The 17,598-nt window shown below is 40.4% G+C and overlaps 1 protein-coding gene across 1 annotated transcript; it reads right to left on the bottom strand.

Annotated features, from left to right (window-relative positions):
* Nucleotides 1–3,335: 3,335 nt before the first annotated feature.
* On the bottom strand, nucleotides 3,336–15,620 carry psmd5 (proteasome 26S subunit, non-ATPase 5). Its single transcript, XM_021603238.2, has 10 exons — nucleotides 15,123–15,620; nucleotides 13,897–14,041; nucleotides 8,280–8,393; nucleotides 8,065–8,193; nucleotides 7,585–7,694; nucleotides 7,305–7,447; nucleotides 6,929–7,120; nucleotides 6,690–6,799; nucleotides 5,408–5,548; nucleotides 3,336–5,114 (listed from the first exon to the last, which is right to left on the bottom strand). Exons 1-10 carry the CDS (start codon nucleotides 15,293–15,295, stop codon nucleotides 4,857–4,859), a joined length of 1,515 nt encoding a protein of 504 aa, XP_021458913.2. The 5' UTR covers nucleotides 15,296–15,620; the 3' UTR covers nucleotides 3,336–4,856.
* Nucleotides 15,621–17,598: the final 1,978 nt, after the last annotated feature.

The raw sequence follows: 17,598 nt of genomic DNA, 5'->3' as shown, positions 1-17,598 counted from the left end.
TTGCTATAGATCTATTGTTTACCTTTTTGTTGATGACACTTTGATATCTTGATAATATGCAGCTGTTTAAAGGGAAAATCCTTTAATGAAACAATAACAAAATCTTTGCCCAGCCTCTGAAATGAAACCACTCAGATTATTAGACAGAGCTATGGATAAAAGGACTGACCTTCCATTATATCAGAATTATTGTTTTAACCATGTTATGAGGCTATACCGTGTTTGTTTACATTTACAATGTTTACAAACATTGGAGAAAAACACGCTTATATTTTGGAGGCATCATGAGCCATTTCTAAGTCATATTCTTCAAGAATTGATACATACAGTACCAGTCAAACATTTGGACACACCTAAACATTCCAAGGTTTTTCTTTATTTTTACTATTTTCTATATTGCATAATAATAGCAAGACATCAAAACTATGAAAGTTCTGACGGACGAGTGTGTCTTGGTGGTGGCAAGGACACACCCAAGAAACACCCACATCAAACCACACCCCCAAGCCAACTCACATTTGGCTTCTGTCATGGCCGCCAGAATTTATATTTCTTTTTTCCCCCATTTTATTTATAAACACAAACAAAAAAAACAACACAACACAACCACCACACCAGATACACACCACCAGCATTTATTGATGAGCAAGCCAAAATACTAGCCCAAAGCAGCGGGTGCAGTTCCTGTTTGGATGTTAAATGACAAGACACAAATACAGTCCAAACACTTAAAAGACACACCCTATCCCCTCAGCCCTCAAATTAAGTGGACACTTCTGACGACGTTTCATGACGTTTGACGAGTATACACTTGCAGGGCAAGGGCAAGGGATGACCCTTAACGTCCTTGTGTAATTGTAATGTGATATTGTACCCCCTAGCTCGATTGTCCATTGTTTGTAATCTATGTATGCTTGTGTTCCCTATGTGCTTTATGTATTGATTTGTTGTTAACAAAAACAAAAAAAAGGGATGTGAGGAAGGAATGATTTTTAAAGGAACCACGATTGGCTGGAAATTCATCACTCGTTAATCCCGCGATGATTGTTTTCAGCCACGGGTGGATTGTGGGTGCTTTATATGCGCCTCATTCAATTATCAGTGCATGTCTACTTATATTAAATATATAATTATTAATATATACATACACCTACTGTATGATAGCTAGTGAATTAATTAGCTAACTAATGTTAGCCTGCCTAGCTGGGACTTCTGAAGGAAAATGTTTTATTTCTACAATTTCCAAAACAAAAACTGTACATCACTAAGAAAAGTCCACGAAAACTTAAAGACAACATCAATGGAGTAGTCAACATACAAGTGTAAGTAAAAACAAATGCAAATAAGTTATACATTTTTCTACTACGTAAAAAGTAAATATCGTAGCGAATTGAATTATGGGGGAGTTTCAGGCCCTTGAGTGAACATAATTGTACACTCGCAAAGCTGACTATAAATGATGGCTGAAGGGTTTACGTTGCAAACTTCCCTTGCTTGGCTAATCATTTGGACCACCCGCCAAAATGGTGACGGGGAATTCCCCCAAGGGCATAAGTGGACGAGGGTGTGTCATTTAAGTGTTTGGACCCAAGCAGAGAGTCATTGATGCTTGTTCAGCAAATTGCAATGCATCCGGGTATATCAAGCATGCAAAAACACTGATGCAGCAATTAACATTTCCCAACAGATGGCAGCAACGTCCCATCTTACACCCATAACATCTTGACAGGAGCTGTCAATTCACTAACAAAACAAACCTAATAATAATATCGAACATGAACAGTTTCGTTTTTTTTCAGGTATAAAAGAAACAACACATTTTGATAGTCTCCTCACTTTTCCCATTTAAAAAAAAAAAAGTTATTTCAGAAAATATTGTTACGTTACAGCCTTATTCTAAAATTGAATAAAAAAAATCATCCTTCACAATATACACACAATACCCCATAATGACAAAGCAAAAACTGGTTTTTGGACATTTTTGTAAATATATTATATAAAACAATTTTTTTTAAACAGATTTCTTATTTACTTAAGTATTCAGACCCTTTGCTCTGAGACAAAATTGAGCTCGGGTGCATCCTGTTTCCATTGATCATCCTTGAGATGTTTGTAGAACTTGGTTGGAGTCCACCTGTGGTAAATTCAATTGATTGGACATGATTTTTATACTGAGGAGTGGTTTCCGTCTGGCCACACTACCATCGAAGCCTGATTGCTGCAGAGATGGTTGTCCTACTGGAAGGTTCTCTCTCCCATCTCCAGAGGAACTCTGGAGCTCTGTCAGAGCGACCATCGGGTTCTTGGTCACCTCCCTGACCAAGGCCCTTCTCACCCCAATTGCTCAGTTTGGCCGGGCGGCCAGCTCTAGGAAGTCTTGGTGGTTCCAAACTTCTTCCATTTAAAATTGGAGGCCACTGCGTTCTTGGGGAACTTAAATGCTGCAGACATTTTTTGGGACCCTTCCCCAGATCTGTGCCTCAACACAATCTTGTTTCTGAGCTTTAGACAATTCCTTCGACCTCATGGCTTGGTTTTTGCTCGGTCAACTGTGGGACCTTATATAGACAGGTGTGCCCCTTTCTAAATCATGTCCAATCATTCGAATTTACCACAGGTGGACTCCAATCAATACCTCACGAACAAAAATATGTATGCAACAATTTTACGGCATTACAGTTCATATAAGGAAATAAGTCAATTGAAAAAAATACTTGGCCCTAATGTATGGATTTCACAACAGGGGAGCCAGGCCCAGCCAATAAGAATGAGTTTTTCCCCACAAAAGGGCTTTACTACATACAGAAATACTCCCGTTTCATCAGCTGTCCAGGTGGCTGGTCTCAGACAATCCCGCAGCTGAAGAAGCCAGACGTGGACATCCTGGGTTGCCGTGGTTACGTGTGGTCTGCAGTTGAGGCTGGTTGGACGTACTGCCAAATTCTCTAAAACGATGTTGGAGGCAGTTTAGAGGATAAATTAAATAACTAATTCTCTGGTGGGCATTCCTGCATTCAGCGTGCCAATTACACACTCCCTCAAAACTTGAGAAATCTGTGGCAACAAAACTGCACAATTTAGAGTGGCCTTTTATTGTCCCCAGCACAAGGTTCACCTGTATAATGACCATGCTGTTTAAACAGCTTCTTGATATGCCACACCTGTCAGATGGAAAGATTATTGGCAAGGAGAAATGCTCACTAACAGGGATGGAAACAAATGCGTTCACCAAATTGAGAAATTGTGAGTATGGAATATTTCTGGGATCTTTTATTTCAGCTCATGAAGCAAACACTTTACATGTTGCATTTATATTTCTGTTCAGTATAGTTGTGCTGTGCATTTGTAGAGAGAAAATGATAAGTAGCGTATAGTTACTTTTTCTCCAATGCAATTTCCAACAGCTATTTAAAAGGGGTATCATTGCAGCTTTTGACATTATCGATCATAGTCTGCCATTGAAAAAAAATGTGTTATAGCTTTATTGTGGATAAAATAATTACTTGTAACAGAACACAGAGGGGGTTATTGAATGGAAGCCTCTCCAACATAATCCAGGTAGAATCAGAAATTCCCCAGAGCAGCTGTCTAGGCCCCCTTTTTTAAAATATATATATATAGCTGATGTGTATAGTGTTGATTCATCCACATACATTTTCTCAAAGCCAGTTATATATATATATGAGCTGCAGATAGTTTCAGAATCCATGGCAAGGAATAAGTTAGTCCTACATATTGGAAAAACATTCACTAAACCTCAACCAAATATTGTAAGACTGTGGAAATTGAGTAATATGAGGTGACTAAACTGCTTGGAGTAACGCTGGACTGTAAACTTATGGTCAAAACATGTCGAATCAATAGTAGCTAAGATAGGGAGAAGTCTGGTCTGTCCATGGCAGCAGCTAATGGGGATCTCTAAGAAATACAAATACACGTCACAGGCAGATTTTGAAAATTCTTCCGCGTTAGGATACACCTGAGCATCCTCCGCTGGAGGCGGCAATCGAGGAGAGGAAATGCCTCCGTTCACCTATTAATTCACACATACATATGGTGACCACATCGGTTTCTGGGATACAGAAGAGGAGCTGAGAAAAGGCCTGTAGGTACACTGAGTATACAAAACATTAGGAACACCTGCTCTTTCAACAACAGACTGACCAGGTGAAAGCTATGAACCCTTATTGTTAAATGCACTTCAAATCAGTGTAGATGAAAGAGTACACAGGCGGTTAAAGGATTTAAGTCTGGAGCCAGAGACATGGATTGTGTTTCTGTGCCATTCAGAGAGTAAATGGGCAAGGAAAAATATGTGCCTTTGAATGGTGTATGGTAGTAGGTGTCAGGCACACCAGTTTGAGTGTCAAGAACTGCAATGCTGCTGGGTTTTTCACACTCAAGTTTCCCGTGCGTATCAAGAATGGCCCACCACCCAAAGGAGATCCAACCAACTTGACGACTCTGGAAAGCACTGGAGTCAACATCCCTGTGGAACACTTGACACTTTGTGGAGTCCATGCCAACGAATTGAGTTTGGTCTGAGTCCAAAAGGTGTTCCTAATGTTTTGGAAAGTCTGTCTTATGCAAGTGTGTGATAAAAATCATAAAACTATTGGATTGTCATTTTCAATATGCTTCCTCTTTAATAAGGGCAAATATTCCACTTAGAAAAAGTAACAGTAAATGCATCTCAGGCGATCTAATAAAATAACAAGAATTGAGTCTCGTTGGTCCTGGTCTGGTAGCAGTCTCAAGTTAAACCTACTATCCATACAGCTCACTACTTTTGAGTAGGGCCTAAGGTAGTGTACTATATTGGGAATAGCGTGTAATTTGAAATTTCCCCATTTCTCTCAGTCTGCTCCCTCAGTGGTCACTGTTGCTACAGCGGTCACATAGTACGCTCCCTCTCGGAGGTAGGACCGCAGGCGTAAGTAGTGCTGGCTACCCAAGATGTCCGCTGCTGTGGAAGAGCTCACCAGCGCACCCACAAGCTCAAACTTAGCATCCTTCGCTTCCTTGGTCGGGCCAGTCGAACGGTCGACAATGAACTCCATGAACCCTGGCGTGCCAATCATTAACCTTTGACCCCATGGCTGGGGAGCAATGGCCTGCAACACAACAAAGACACCATAGACAAAATTACTGAGTTTTAGCCAGTGAGGCAATAATTGATGAACAAATAATTCCTATGTTTTCATGAAATCACCTCCGACTCAATGACACTTGGTCTTTTACAACAGTGGGCCAAAATCACAAAGGGTTCTTACATGAATTCTTACATCAGATTCTATACAAAAAATATGTAGTATGGTGCTGAAACATATCCGCAGTTACTTTGTTTCGTTTTTAAGGGAAAAAAAAGTTCAGTAATGTGTACACTAATTCCTGACCATCCACTCACAGTGAATATGCGTAGAGCACTACAGTGGAGCTCAGGGAAGGGCTGGGTGCTGATGTTCCGGATCATCTCCATAGGCTGGTTAGACAGCAGATGGAACCAGGACTCTGTTAGAACCAGCAGGTCCTCTGTCTGCTGTTCAGCCTGGTACGCACACAGACACAGCATTCTTTACACAAGGTCCATTATGTAATTTTATGTATGACCTGACTCATTTCAGATACAAATGCAACTTGTAGATCTGTCATTCTCATTGAAAACAAGTCATAAACACTAATGTTCAAAAGTTTGGGGTCACTTAGAAATGTTTAAAGAAAAGCACATTCTGTCCATTAAAATAACATCAAATTGATCAGAAATACAGTGTAGACATGGTTAATGTTGTAAATGACTATTGTAGCTGGTAACAGCTAATTTAATGGAATATCTACATAGGCATACAGATGGTCATTATCAGCAACCATCACTCCTGTGTTCCAATGCACGTGGTGTTAGCTAATCCAAGTTTATAATTTTAAAAGTCATTGATCATTAGAAAACCCTTTTGCAATTATGTTAGCACAGCTGAAAACGTGTGCTCATTAAAGAAGCAATAAAACTGGCCTTCTTTAGACTAGTTGAGCATCTGGAGCATCAGCATTTGTGGGTTCGATTACAGGCTCAAAATGGCCAGAAACAGACCTTTATTCTGAAACTCATCCGTCTATTCTTGTTATGAGAAATGAAGGCTATCCCATGCAAGAAACTGAAGAGCTTCTACAATGCTGTGTACTACTCCCTTCACAAAACAGCGCAAACTGGCTCTAACCAGAATAGAAAGAGGAGTGGGAGGCCCCGGTGCACAACTAAGCAAGAGGAAAAGTACATTAGTGTCTAGTTTGAGAAAACGACACCTCACATGTCCTCAACTGGCAGCTTCATTAAATAGTACCGGCAAAACACCAATCTCAATGTTAGCAGTGAAGAGGTGACTCCGGGATGCTGGCCTTCTAGGCCGAGTTCCTCTGTCCAGTGTCTGTGTTCTTTTGCTTATCTGGCCAGTCTGAGATATGGCTTTTTCTTTGCAACTCTGCCTAGAAGGCCAGCATCCCGGAGTCACCTCTTATTTTGCAGGTACTATAGATTTGTTTAATATTTTATGGTTATTACATAGTTTTGATGTCTTCACTAGTATTCTACAATGTAGAAAATTGTAAAAAAAAAAAAAAAAAATTTTTATAAAAATGGAACGTGTCCCCCATTTTTTTTCTGGTAACACACACACACCACTGAGATACAGACAGACCTGCAGAGTGATTAGGAGTGAGATGGCCTCCAGACAGCGCACTCGCAGCTCGGTGGCTCCACCGCTGGCCAGCTTGCTCATTCTTTTCAGCACAGCATTGAACTTCTCACCTGAACACACACACAAACCAAAACAGAAAGTGAGTAATTGTTATCTACTGCAGTTACTAAATTGTTTATGTAATAAGGAATTAATGCAGTGACACAAAACACAAACAAACCAACATACAAAATAAAAACCTGTTTTCTGCAGGACTTGTTTCCCCTCCACAGTGGAGCCCAGGACCCCCAGTGTGTCCAGAGCCACTCCAGTCATAACAGGGTCTGGGTCGATGGCCATCTCAAACACCTTGTTCTGGAAAGCTGGGTAGGTCTCACACACGTGCTGGGGACTGTCCATGATGGCCAGGTTCCCAAAGAACTTCACCAGCCCTGTGTGGGAGACATCATGGTCCCATCTGGCTCAGTTGATAGAGCGTGGTGATTGCAATGCCAGGGTTGTGGGTTTGATTCCCATTGGGGCCCAGTATGAACATGTATACTGTCTATACTCTGGATAAGAGCGTCCGCTAAATTACTAAAATGCAAATGTGAGATGAACTCACAACTTCCTCACCTGGCAGGTAGAAACTAGAGAAGGGGTCTGATTTTGCTCCAGTGATCATGTTGGATATCTTATCCATGATGCCTTGCTGTGCCAGGTACTGGCGCCCATGCTGACTGTGGGAAAGTGTGGTCACCATCTCAATGGCTGTAGCCCTGAAACAGACAGAGGTCACTACATATCATAAAAGGGAAATGGGAGGGGGAGTTGGTGTGTTCGTCTGTGTGGCCAGTGACGGAGAGTAGGAGCAAGAGATTGTCTGTCTGTTTGGTGTGGGTTATCCATGTTTTACCTGACCAGTACATCATCTCCTGTCAGCTCTCCCAGTAGCTGGGAAATAAAGCTGCTGTTGGCACAGTAACCCAGGGAGACAGGAGAGACAGACGATATGTCCACTATCAGCTGCAACAGGAGAGACAAGTCAATACTGAACAACAGAAGAATTGACATTCCCATTCAAGGCATAGGTACCAGCAGCCATATTTGGTGTGCTATTTGTACCATATTTATACTAAGAAAAACACTTATTTCCATTACTGTGCTTATTGGAATTTGCACTTCGTAAAAACATGTTAAAATATTGTTACTAGAGTAGTTACTGCAATATTCAGATGTATGAGCAACTTCATGATAAGGTTACCATATGTTTAACTGATGCTTATCACTATGCTCCACCATGCAATTCTATTTTCAAACACTCATATGGGTAAGCATATTTCCAAGAGATTAGACATATTAGGAAACAGACAAACATGTGTGGCAATGGGCGTACCTCATATACTCTGTATCTGACAATGTCACTTGTAGCCATCACATCCTTGAGGTCTTTCAGCAAGTCGCTCCTGAATAGAGCATCTAACCCAGCTTTGGAGTGGCTAAGTTTGGCAAGAGCTCGTATTGCCTGTGAAATTGATTAACTGGTCTTGAGCAACAAGTGGTTTTGAAATGTAACATGTGGTTACAAAAATGTATCATCTTTATGCCAACCTCTTTGGCCACTGTCATCTTCTCTCCTTTGATGCAGTGGATCACTTCCCGAAGTATGTCTTGGTTGTTCTGAATTTCTGTTACTGCCTCATGGTTCAATACCATTCTACCAATCTGCAGAAAATGAAAATGTTATTGATTATGGCTGCCTGATCTTCGTAATAAGTTATGCCACCATGACAGCTAGAGTGAACAGCTCTAGGCTCAGACAGACCAGGAATGTATTCATTAATAGCAGAAAATAGCAAAACATTTTGAAACATTCATGAAAATACAAGTGTCTCACATGTATCGAAAGCCTAGAATCTTGCTAATGCTAATCCAACTGCGTTGTCAGATTTAAAAAAGGATTTACTGCGAAAGAATACGATGCGATTATCTGAGCATAGAGCCCCATAAAAAATAAAACATTTCAACCAGCACAGGCGTAACAAAATCACATACATCTTCGTCTGTTTTGCAATCCCAATGCTCATTGTTACACAACGAATGATCTTTTGTTTGATTAAATCAATTTTTTATAGCCTAACAAAACATTTTGTGAACCGCTTGTGTCGTGAATTCCGTCTCATTCCATTTTCGACGACACATTCCAGGTAAATAACCCACACAAAACGTGACTTTTCCAGTCATGTTTGGTTTCATTGCAATCAACTGGTTTGTTTGTAACACAACCAAACCTGATGGGCCATTTCGTGAGACGTATTGACTGAAGGAAACCGATTTTAAGACAAGTAATGACATCACTGTGCACCAATGATATGACCACTGTTTCGTTGATTGACTGTATTTTAACCCAACGACCACTGATAGTCTTGAAATCTAGCTGGGTAGATAGCCAATGAGCTGGGGTAAACGGCAATATGCAATGGTTGTGTGTTGGAAGACCAACCCATGTCGTAAACTCCGGCGTAAAGAGAGTCATTCGCTATTGAAGTTTTATTCCGGAAGGAGCTACGCATTTTACGCACAGCGTTGTTTTGGTAAACGCGCAGATTCAGCTGTTTATACATCAGTATGGCGACTAAGTCAGGGAAAGCTAAATCTAAGTCTAGATATACAGATGTACACACAATTTTAGAAGAAATTGATCGGAAAAGTGAGACAGATTGTTGTAGGACGATTCATTTAGCGATTCCCAAGTGGAGGAATATTTTTGAACAGAGAGGACACCGTTGTAGCCACTGTGTATAATCTGTAACGGTGCCTGCAGAAGAGGAACAATGTCACCGTTTTGGACTGGTAAGTTCTTCTCATGCTAATGCCCTTGTTTGAAATTAATCATATAAAATATTATTTGTGATTTTTTTTAAATTTTAGAAGCAACATATAAAAATGTAATGTGATGAAATGTAATGAAAAGTGATGAAATGTGTCTGCCGCCCCACCCCAACCCACATGAAATAGCCTATTTGAGGCTGTTGAGGGGAGGGCAGGCCCACAACAATGGCCAAAGTGAAATGGAGACAATAGATACAGCTGGTCTGTCATAATATAATAGAGACAGTAGATCTAGCAGGTCTATAATAATATATTCAACCTTATGTTCCCTGTACTCATATATATATATATATATTACATATACAGTGCCTTGCGAAAGTATTCGGCCCCCTTGAACTTTGCGACCTTTTGCCACATTTCAGGCTTCAAACATAAAGATATAAAACTGTATTTTTTTGTGAAGAATCAACAACAAGTGGGACACAATCATGAAGTGGAACGACATTTATTGGATATTTCAAACTTTTTAACAAATCAAAAACGGAAAAATTCGGCATGCAAAATTATTCAGCCCCCTTAAGTTAATACTTTGTAGCGCCACCTTTTGCTGCGATTACAGCTGTAAGTCGCTTGGGGTATGTCTCTATCAGTTTTGCACATCGAGAGACTGACATTTTTTCCCATTCCTCCTTGCAAAACAGCTCGAGCTCAGTGAGGTTGGATGGAGAGCATTTGTGAACAGCAGTTTTCAGTTCTTTCCACAGATTCTCGATTGGATTCAGATCTGGACTTTGACTTGGCCATTCTAACACCTGGATATGTTTATTTTTGAACCATTCCATTGTAGATTTTGCTTTATGTTTTGGATCATTGTCTTGTTGGAAGTCAAATCTCCGTCCCAGTCTCAGGTCTTTTGCAGACTCCATCAGGTTTTCTTCCAGAATGGTCCTGTATTTGGCTCCATCCATCTTCCCATCAATTTTAACCATCTTCCCTGTCCCTGCTGAAGAAAAGCAGGCCCAAACCATGATGCTGCCACCACCATGTTTGACAGTGGGGATGGTGTGTTCAGCTGTGTTGCTTTTACGCCAAACATAACGTTTTGCATTGTTGCCAAAAAGTTCAATTTTGGTTTCATCTGACCAGAGCACCTTCTTCCACATGTTTGGTGTGTCTCCCAGGTGGCTTGTGGCAAACTTTAAACGACACTTTTCATGGATATCTTTAAGAAATGTCTTTCTTCTTGCCACTCTTCCATAAAGGCCAGATTTGTGCAATATACGACTGATTGTTGTCCTATGGACAGAGTCTCCCACCTCAGCTGTAGATCTCTGCAGTTCATCCAGAGTGATCATGGGCCTCTTGGCTGCATCTCTGATCAGTCTTCTCCTTGTATGAGCTGAAAGTTTAGAGGGACGGCCAGGTCTTGGTAGATTTGCAGTGGTCTGATACTCCTTCCATTTCAATATTATTGCTTGCACAGTGCTCCTTGGGATGTTTAAAGCTTGGGAAATCTTTTTGTATCCAAATCCGGCTTTACACTTCTTTACAACAGTATCTCGGACCTGCCTGGTGTGTTCCTTGTTCTTCATGATGCTCTCTGCGCTTTTAACGGACCTCTGAGACTATCACAGTGCAGGTGCATTTATACGGAGACTTGATTACACACAGGTGGATTGTATTTATCATCATTAGTCATTTAGGTCAACATTGGATCATTCAGAGATCCTCACTGAACTTCTGGAGAGAGTTTGCTGCACTGAAAGTAAAGGGGCTGAATAATTTTGCACGCCCAATTTTTCAGTTTTTGATTTGTTAAAAAAGTTTGAAATATCCAATAAATGTCGTTCCACTTCATGATTGTGTCCCACTTGTTGTTGATTCTTCACAAAAAAATACAGTTTTATATCTTTATGTTTGAAGCCTGAAATGTGGCAAAAGGTCGCAAAGTTCAAGGGGGCCGAATACTTTCGCAAGGCACTGTATATCTGTTTATTATACTTCAGCAGCACAATATTGTGTAGAGCTTTGGTTAAGTGGGTGATGTTATATCCTTCCTGTTTGGCCATGTCTGGGGGTCTCATCGGATGGGGCCAGTGTCTCCTGACCCCTCCTGTCTCAGCCTCCAGTATTAATGCTGCAGTAGTTTGTGTCGGGGGGCTAGAGTCAGTTTGTTATATCTGGAGAACTTCTTCTGTCTTACCCGGTGTCCTGTGTGAATTTAAGTATGCTCTCTAATTCTCTCTTTCTCTCTCTCTCTCGGAGGACCTGAGCCCTAGGACCATGCGTCAGGACTACCTGGCATGATGACTCCTTGCTGTCCTTGCTGCTGTTCCAGTTTCAACTGTTCTGCCTGCGGCTATGGAACCCTAAACTGTTCATATTTACTCTTGAGGTGCTGTCCTGTTGCATCCTCTACAACTACTGTGATTATTATTATTTGACCCTGCTGGTCATCTATGAACGTTTGAAAATCTCGGCCATGTTCTGTTATAAATCTCCACCCGACACAGCCAGAAGAGGACTGGCCACCCCTCATAGCCTGGTTCCTCTCTAGGTTTCTTCCTAGGTTTTGGCCTTTCTAGGGAGTTTTTCCTAGCCACCGTGCTTCTACACCTGTATTGCTTGCCGTTTGGGGTTTTAGGCTGGGTTTCTGTACAGCACTTTGAGATATCAGCTGATGTACGAAGGGCTATATAAATACATTTGATTTGATAGTGGACTGAGGGTCTTCCAAATATTGAAAGTGTGTAAATAGGTACCCATGTTATTTTGTAAATGTATATTGTAAATGTATATATTTTTCTTCATATTTTTTAGAATACCATTTTGGTATTTTGTATATAGTTATTTGTTTCAAAATGTATACCTTCACCAATTTGGCCACTTGGGTACATTTGGGCTACTTGTGTGGGACACCTGGGTGACTTCATGATAAATGCACACTCATTTTGGAAGTTATCATTCTGAAACTTTGCACAAGTACTGTTGCCCTGTTATATTTTTCACTGAAATTGTCCCCATCATCCTATCTGAATGTTTGTTTTATCTGCCCCTGAACGAGGCAGTTACCCCATCGTTCCTAGGCCGCCATTGAAAATAAGAATGTGTTCTAAACTGACTTGCCTAGTTAAAAGGTATTTAAATTTTTTTTATAATAATAAAAGACAATATATATATTTTTAAAGGCAAATCGGCACCCAAAAATACAGATTTCTGATTGTTATATAAACTTGAAATCGGCCCTAATTAATCGGCCATTCAGATTAATCAGTCGACCTCTAGTCTGTGCCTACATTTATGTTACTTCACAGTCCCGACTGTTCTGAGGTGTATTTTTTATCTTTAAAAACATTTATCTGATTCTACTGCTGCATCAGTTACCTGATGTGGAATAGAGTTCCATGTAGTCATGGCTCTGTAGTACTGTGCGCCTCCCAGTCTTATCTTGACTTGGGGATTGTGAAGAGATCTTTGGTGGAATGTCTTGTGGGGTATGCATAGTGCTAGTAGTTTCAACTGGGCTGGTTCTACTGTTATTGGCAATGTTCTGGGGTTTTGTGGTGGGACACTGAGCGGCTCGATCATAACACATCAACCCCGTTACCCATAATTTGTTTAACAATTTCATTTTTTGGGTGAAGCTTGCATTCAATTGCCACTCCCTGTTGCAAAAAACAAGCTTACATTCCCCCTGGAGGAAATTTATGGCTGACTTAAGTCAACCCTGTTACTATATTTGGCACTAAGACAATTATAGGCATTGTTTTTTTATTTAACCTCTTTGTGGGAAAGCATGTTTTTTTTATTACCAAATTACACTTCTCAAAGGGCTCCGAATTGGTGGAACGACCTTTATATGGAAGTTGTAGTTTATTATTTTGACCCAGGGTAGCAGAGACACACCTATTTAATAACAAAACGGAACTCAGCTTTAAGCTGCAGTGTTTGAATCAACCGTTTCCTATGGTGCGCCATCAAATATATATCAGCTAACCGATCGCTGCAGCTGTAAATCGGTAAATAGCCCACCCAATTTACCTACCTCATCCCCATACTGTTATTATTTATTTACTTTTCTGCTCTTTTGCACACCAGTATCTCTACCTGCACATGACCATCTGTTAATTTATCACTCCAGTGTTAATCTGCTAAATTGTAATTATTTGCCTACCTCCTCATTCCTTTTGCACACAGGGAATATAGACTCTTTTCTACTGTGTTATTGTCTTGTTTATTGTTTACTCCATGTGTAACTCTGTGTTGTTGTCTGTTCACACTGCTATGCTTTATCTTGGCCAGGTCGCAGTTGTAAATGAGAACTTGTTCTCAACTAGCCTACCTGGTTAAATAAAGGTGAAATAAATAAAAATAATTCATGACAGCTGTAACATACTTGTGTCAATGCCAGTATTTTGACTGTGTCATCAGGATGTTTCAGTCCAGCCTGAAGTTCCACTCTGCAGTTTTGGGCAAGGTGGACAGGGCTGAGGGCGAGCAGGATTCGACCAAGGATGTCCACGCATAGCTCAATTTTCTCTCTGTGAAATTAATGAGACTTCGTCATTGAAAATCTTTCATGCACGACTCATACTCACATCTCACCTGTCAGCTACATGAACACACTTTGCATTGAAGCTAGAATCCTTAATTGAAACAAAGCCAGTGTTTTGGTAAAAAGCTGAGATAAGGGCTTGAAGAAATGTAACCACTCACATTCACAGAGAGCTATGGATGCAAGAACTTACCATCCATGACATCAAAATTATAGTTTTAACCTGGGCCACATTCAGTTGCAAAATGTTCTTAAGGTTCCAGATAGAAATGCAGAGAATAGAGCCGACATGATTAATTATTCTACATGTCGGAGACTGGGGCATATTTGTTCTACAAAGCATATTTCTACCTAAACGTTGCATCCTCCTGAATGCACACTATATTTGGAGGCTATACAGTGTTTGTTTACTTTTACAAACATTGGAGTAAAACAAGCTTGTATTTTCTAGGATCTGATGGGGTAACTACGACAATTGAACTAAGCTCATGAAGCATTTAAAAGATATTGTAATGAAACAAGCAGAGAGCAAGTCTCGAACCCTCGACCTTCTAGCCCGAAGTCCAGCGTGCTATCGACTGTGCTGCAAAAGCATGCTCAAGCTTCAGTGTCGTTACAATATATTCTTCAATAATATATATATATATATAAATAAATATTCATATATAAGTCATAAAATGGATGTAGCAACTAGGATTGCAGCTTTAAACCATTGACAACACAGCTAGCTACATAGGAAAGGGCCAGTAACGTTAGCTTATCTAGCTAGTTACATTGCATTAATGAAGGCGCTGTGTATCTTTGCAAGGCGCTAGCTAAGAAAAGGCCAGCTAGTCAAGAGTAACGTTAGCATTCATACCCAAGTCAGCGAGCGAGTCGGGAGACAGTGGTTTAGGTATGTAGCTATACTTATCTAGCTAAGTTAAATTGCATGAACGTGCTGTCTATTTTACAAGGAAGCTGTCCAAGCTAACGTTCGCTAACTAACAGTTTGAGTTTGTTGCCATGCTAAATAGCTAGCTAATGTTAGTATTAAGGCTTGACTCAGCAGTGCAGCGGTTACAGACCTGTCATTTGTGTTCAAAAGAGAGAAAATCACTTCAAGCCGGAGTCCACTCACTGTATCCCTAAGGGCGCTTACAGGTATTGATAAAATGGCCGTTTTTAAAGTTTGCAGCTCTTCAATAGGCTCTTCAAGGCTTGCTATTTCAACGAACAAACTCTCAATTGAGGCTGCCATTTTGCTCTTGCAACCTTCTTCCTCTTTGTTATAATGGCGTTCGCAACAATTATGTGTGCATTCCGCCACCTACTGTACTGGTGAATAATACAAATAACCAAATTGAAAAAATGCAGTAAAAATTATACATATATACAGTTTATAAAAAATAAATCATACAAACTATCAATAACGAAGTTTACATTTTACTAAATTAGCCTGCTTTTCTGTTCTAATCAGGTCCCTAAACACCTTCAGAAAGATCCTATGAGGTCGGGACATTTTCTGATGACAGTAGTCCGTGCAGTGCTACTGCCGTTAAGGCCTGGAAGCCCAAAAAACTTATCGGCTGCAGATATAATGATGTCCAGCTACGTGGGCTTCTTGGACACTTGTGCTGTACAATTAATAACTGTGGCTATAAATGCTACAAAATCCACTTTCTTCACAATAAGTGTATCCAGATCACTTGATTGATGTATAACACTGCAACTGGTTGTTGTGCATCCAGCGCCATATCTTCTTCAGAACTGTGGCCTCTTGCCTCTTCAACTCTCTTCACCACAACCAGATAGGAGATTTGCTGCACCTGATCCTTGACAGTACAACCTCTTTCACCCTAACAAGGCACTCAGGGAATTCAGGAATAAATTCCCTACCACAGTTACAACATTTTACATTCACAGACTCCTTCATAACATATTCCTTCTGTCTGCAAACACTTGACACGTGGCCAAACTTTTTACACTTCTTTCATTACATTGGGTTTTGCACGAACGCTCTTATGGCATATCTTATATATCCCAGCTTTACATAGGGTGGTGTATACTCTTCATCAAACATCAATAATACAAATAAACTCTCCAATTCTCCGTACGGGTCAAGCCACGTGCATTAACTACTCCTGTATATTTTTTTCCTAAGATATTGATTATCAATGTCCAACGGGATGCCATACTTAACACATTTTACCAGTGCTCTGCTCTGAAAATCAAAGCTGTCTATTTCATGCGTCCATCATTTCGTGAGCCACAATTCATGCTCATTTTACTTTTTGGATACACATATCATCAACATACCACTCCAGGTTACTTTGACTGCGCCCACTTTTCCCAACGCTTTCTTCGTCATCCTTGTGACTTCAAAAGGTTTTCCCAAATTAACATCCTTATCCAAAAACGTACTCCAACAAGAAACGATTCATCAGACTCATTTTCCACAACAATTTTATCCCCTTTTGTTCCATTCTTGTTGTCCACTCATCTTTCTTACTAAATCAAATTGTATTTGTCACATAAACATGGTTAGCAGGTGTTAATGCGAGTGTAGCGAAATGCTTGTGCTTCTAGTTCCGACCATGCAGTAATATCTAACTGTATTCGCCGCGCTTTCAGCTTCAAACAACACTTCTGCTTCCTCCATCTCAACTTCTCAAAACACTTCTCAAAACACCACATAGGGATGTGGCGGTCACACAATTTTATCAGTCGGTGATTGTGAAGCAAATACAGTGCCTTGCGAAAGTATTCGGCCCCCTTGAACTTTGCGACCTTTTGCCACATTTCAGGCTTCAAACATAAAGATATAAAACTGTATTTTTTTGTGAAGAATCAATAACAAGTGGGACACAATCATGAAGTGGAACGACATTTATTGGATATTTCAAACTTTTTTAACAAATCAAAAATGGAAAAATTGGGCGTGCAAAATTATTCAGCCCCCTTAAGTTAATACTTTGTAGCGCCACCTTTTTGCTGCGATTACAGCTGTAAGTCGCTTGGGGTATGTCTCTATCAGTTTTGCACATCGAGAGACTGAATTTTTTCCCATTCCTCCTTGCAAAACAGCTCGAGCTCAGTGAGGTTGGATGGAGAGCATTTGTGCACAGCAGTTTTCAGTTCTTTCCACAGATTCTCGATTGGATTCAGGTCTGGACTTTGACTTGGCCATTCTAACACCTGGATATGGCTATTTTTGAACCATTCCATTGTAGATTTTGCTTTATGTTTTGGATCATTGTCTTGTTGGAAGACAAATCTCCGTCCCAGTCTCAGGTCTTTTGCAGACTCCATCAGGTTTTCTTCCAGAATAGTCCTGTATTTGGCTCCATCCATCTTCCCATCAAATTTAACCATCTTCCCTGTCCCTGCTGAAGAAAAGCAGGCCCAAACCATGATGCTGCCACCACCATGTTTGACAGTGGGGATGGTGTGTTCAGGGTGATGGGCTGTGTTGCTTTTACGCCAAACATAACGTTTTGCATTGTTGCCAAAAAGTTCAATTTTGGTTTCATTTGACCAGAGCACCTTCTTCCACATGTTTGG

The sequence above is a fragment of the Oncorhynchus mykiss genome, chromosome 5 (genome assembly GCF_013265735.2).
Source record: "Oncorhynchus mykiss isolate Arlee chromosome 5, USDA_OmykA_1.1, whole genome shotgun sequence".
NCBI lineage: Eukaryota > Metazoa > Chordata > Actinopteri > Salmoniformes > Salmonidae > Oncorhynchus > Oncorhynchus mykiss.
This window is presented reverse-complemented; position numbering and strand designations above follow the sequence as displayed.

What these genes read in the sequence shown, in the direction of transcription:
- psmd5 (XM_021603238.2), bottom strand. Translation starts at nt 15,295, where the DNA reads ATGGCAGCCTCAATTGAGAGTTTGTTCGTTGAAATAGCAAGCCTTGAA. An exon ending in AAATACTGGCATTGACACAA is followed by an intron (nt 8,394 to 13,896) that starts GTATGTTACAGC and finishes CATTTTCTGCAG; the next exon opens with ATTGGTAGAATGGTATTGAA. An exon ending in AGATGACAGTGGCCAAAGAG is followed by an intron (nt 8,194 to 8,279) that starts GTTGGCATAAAG and finishes TCAATTTCACAG; the next exon opens with GCAATACGAGCTCTTGCCAA.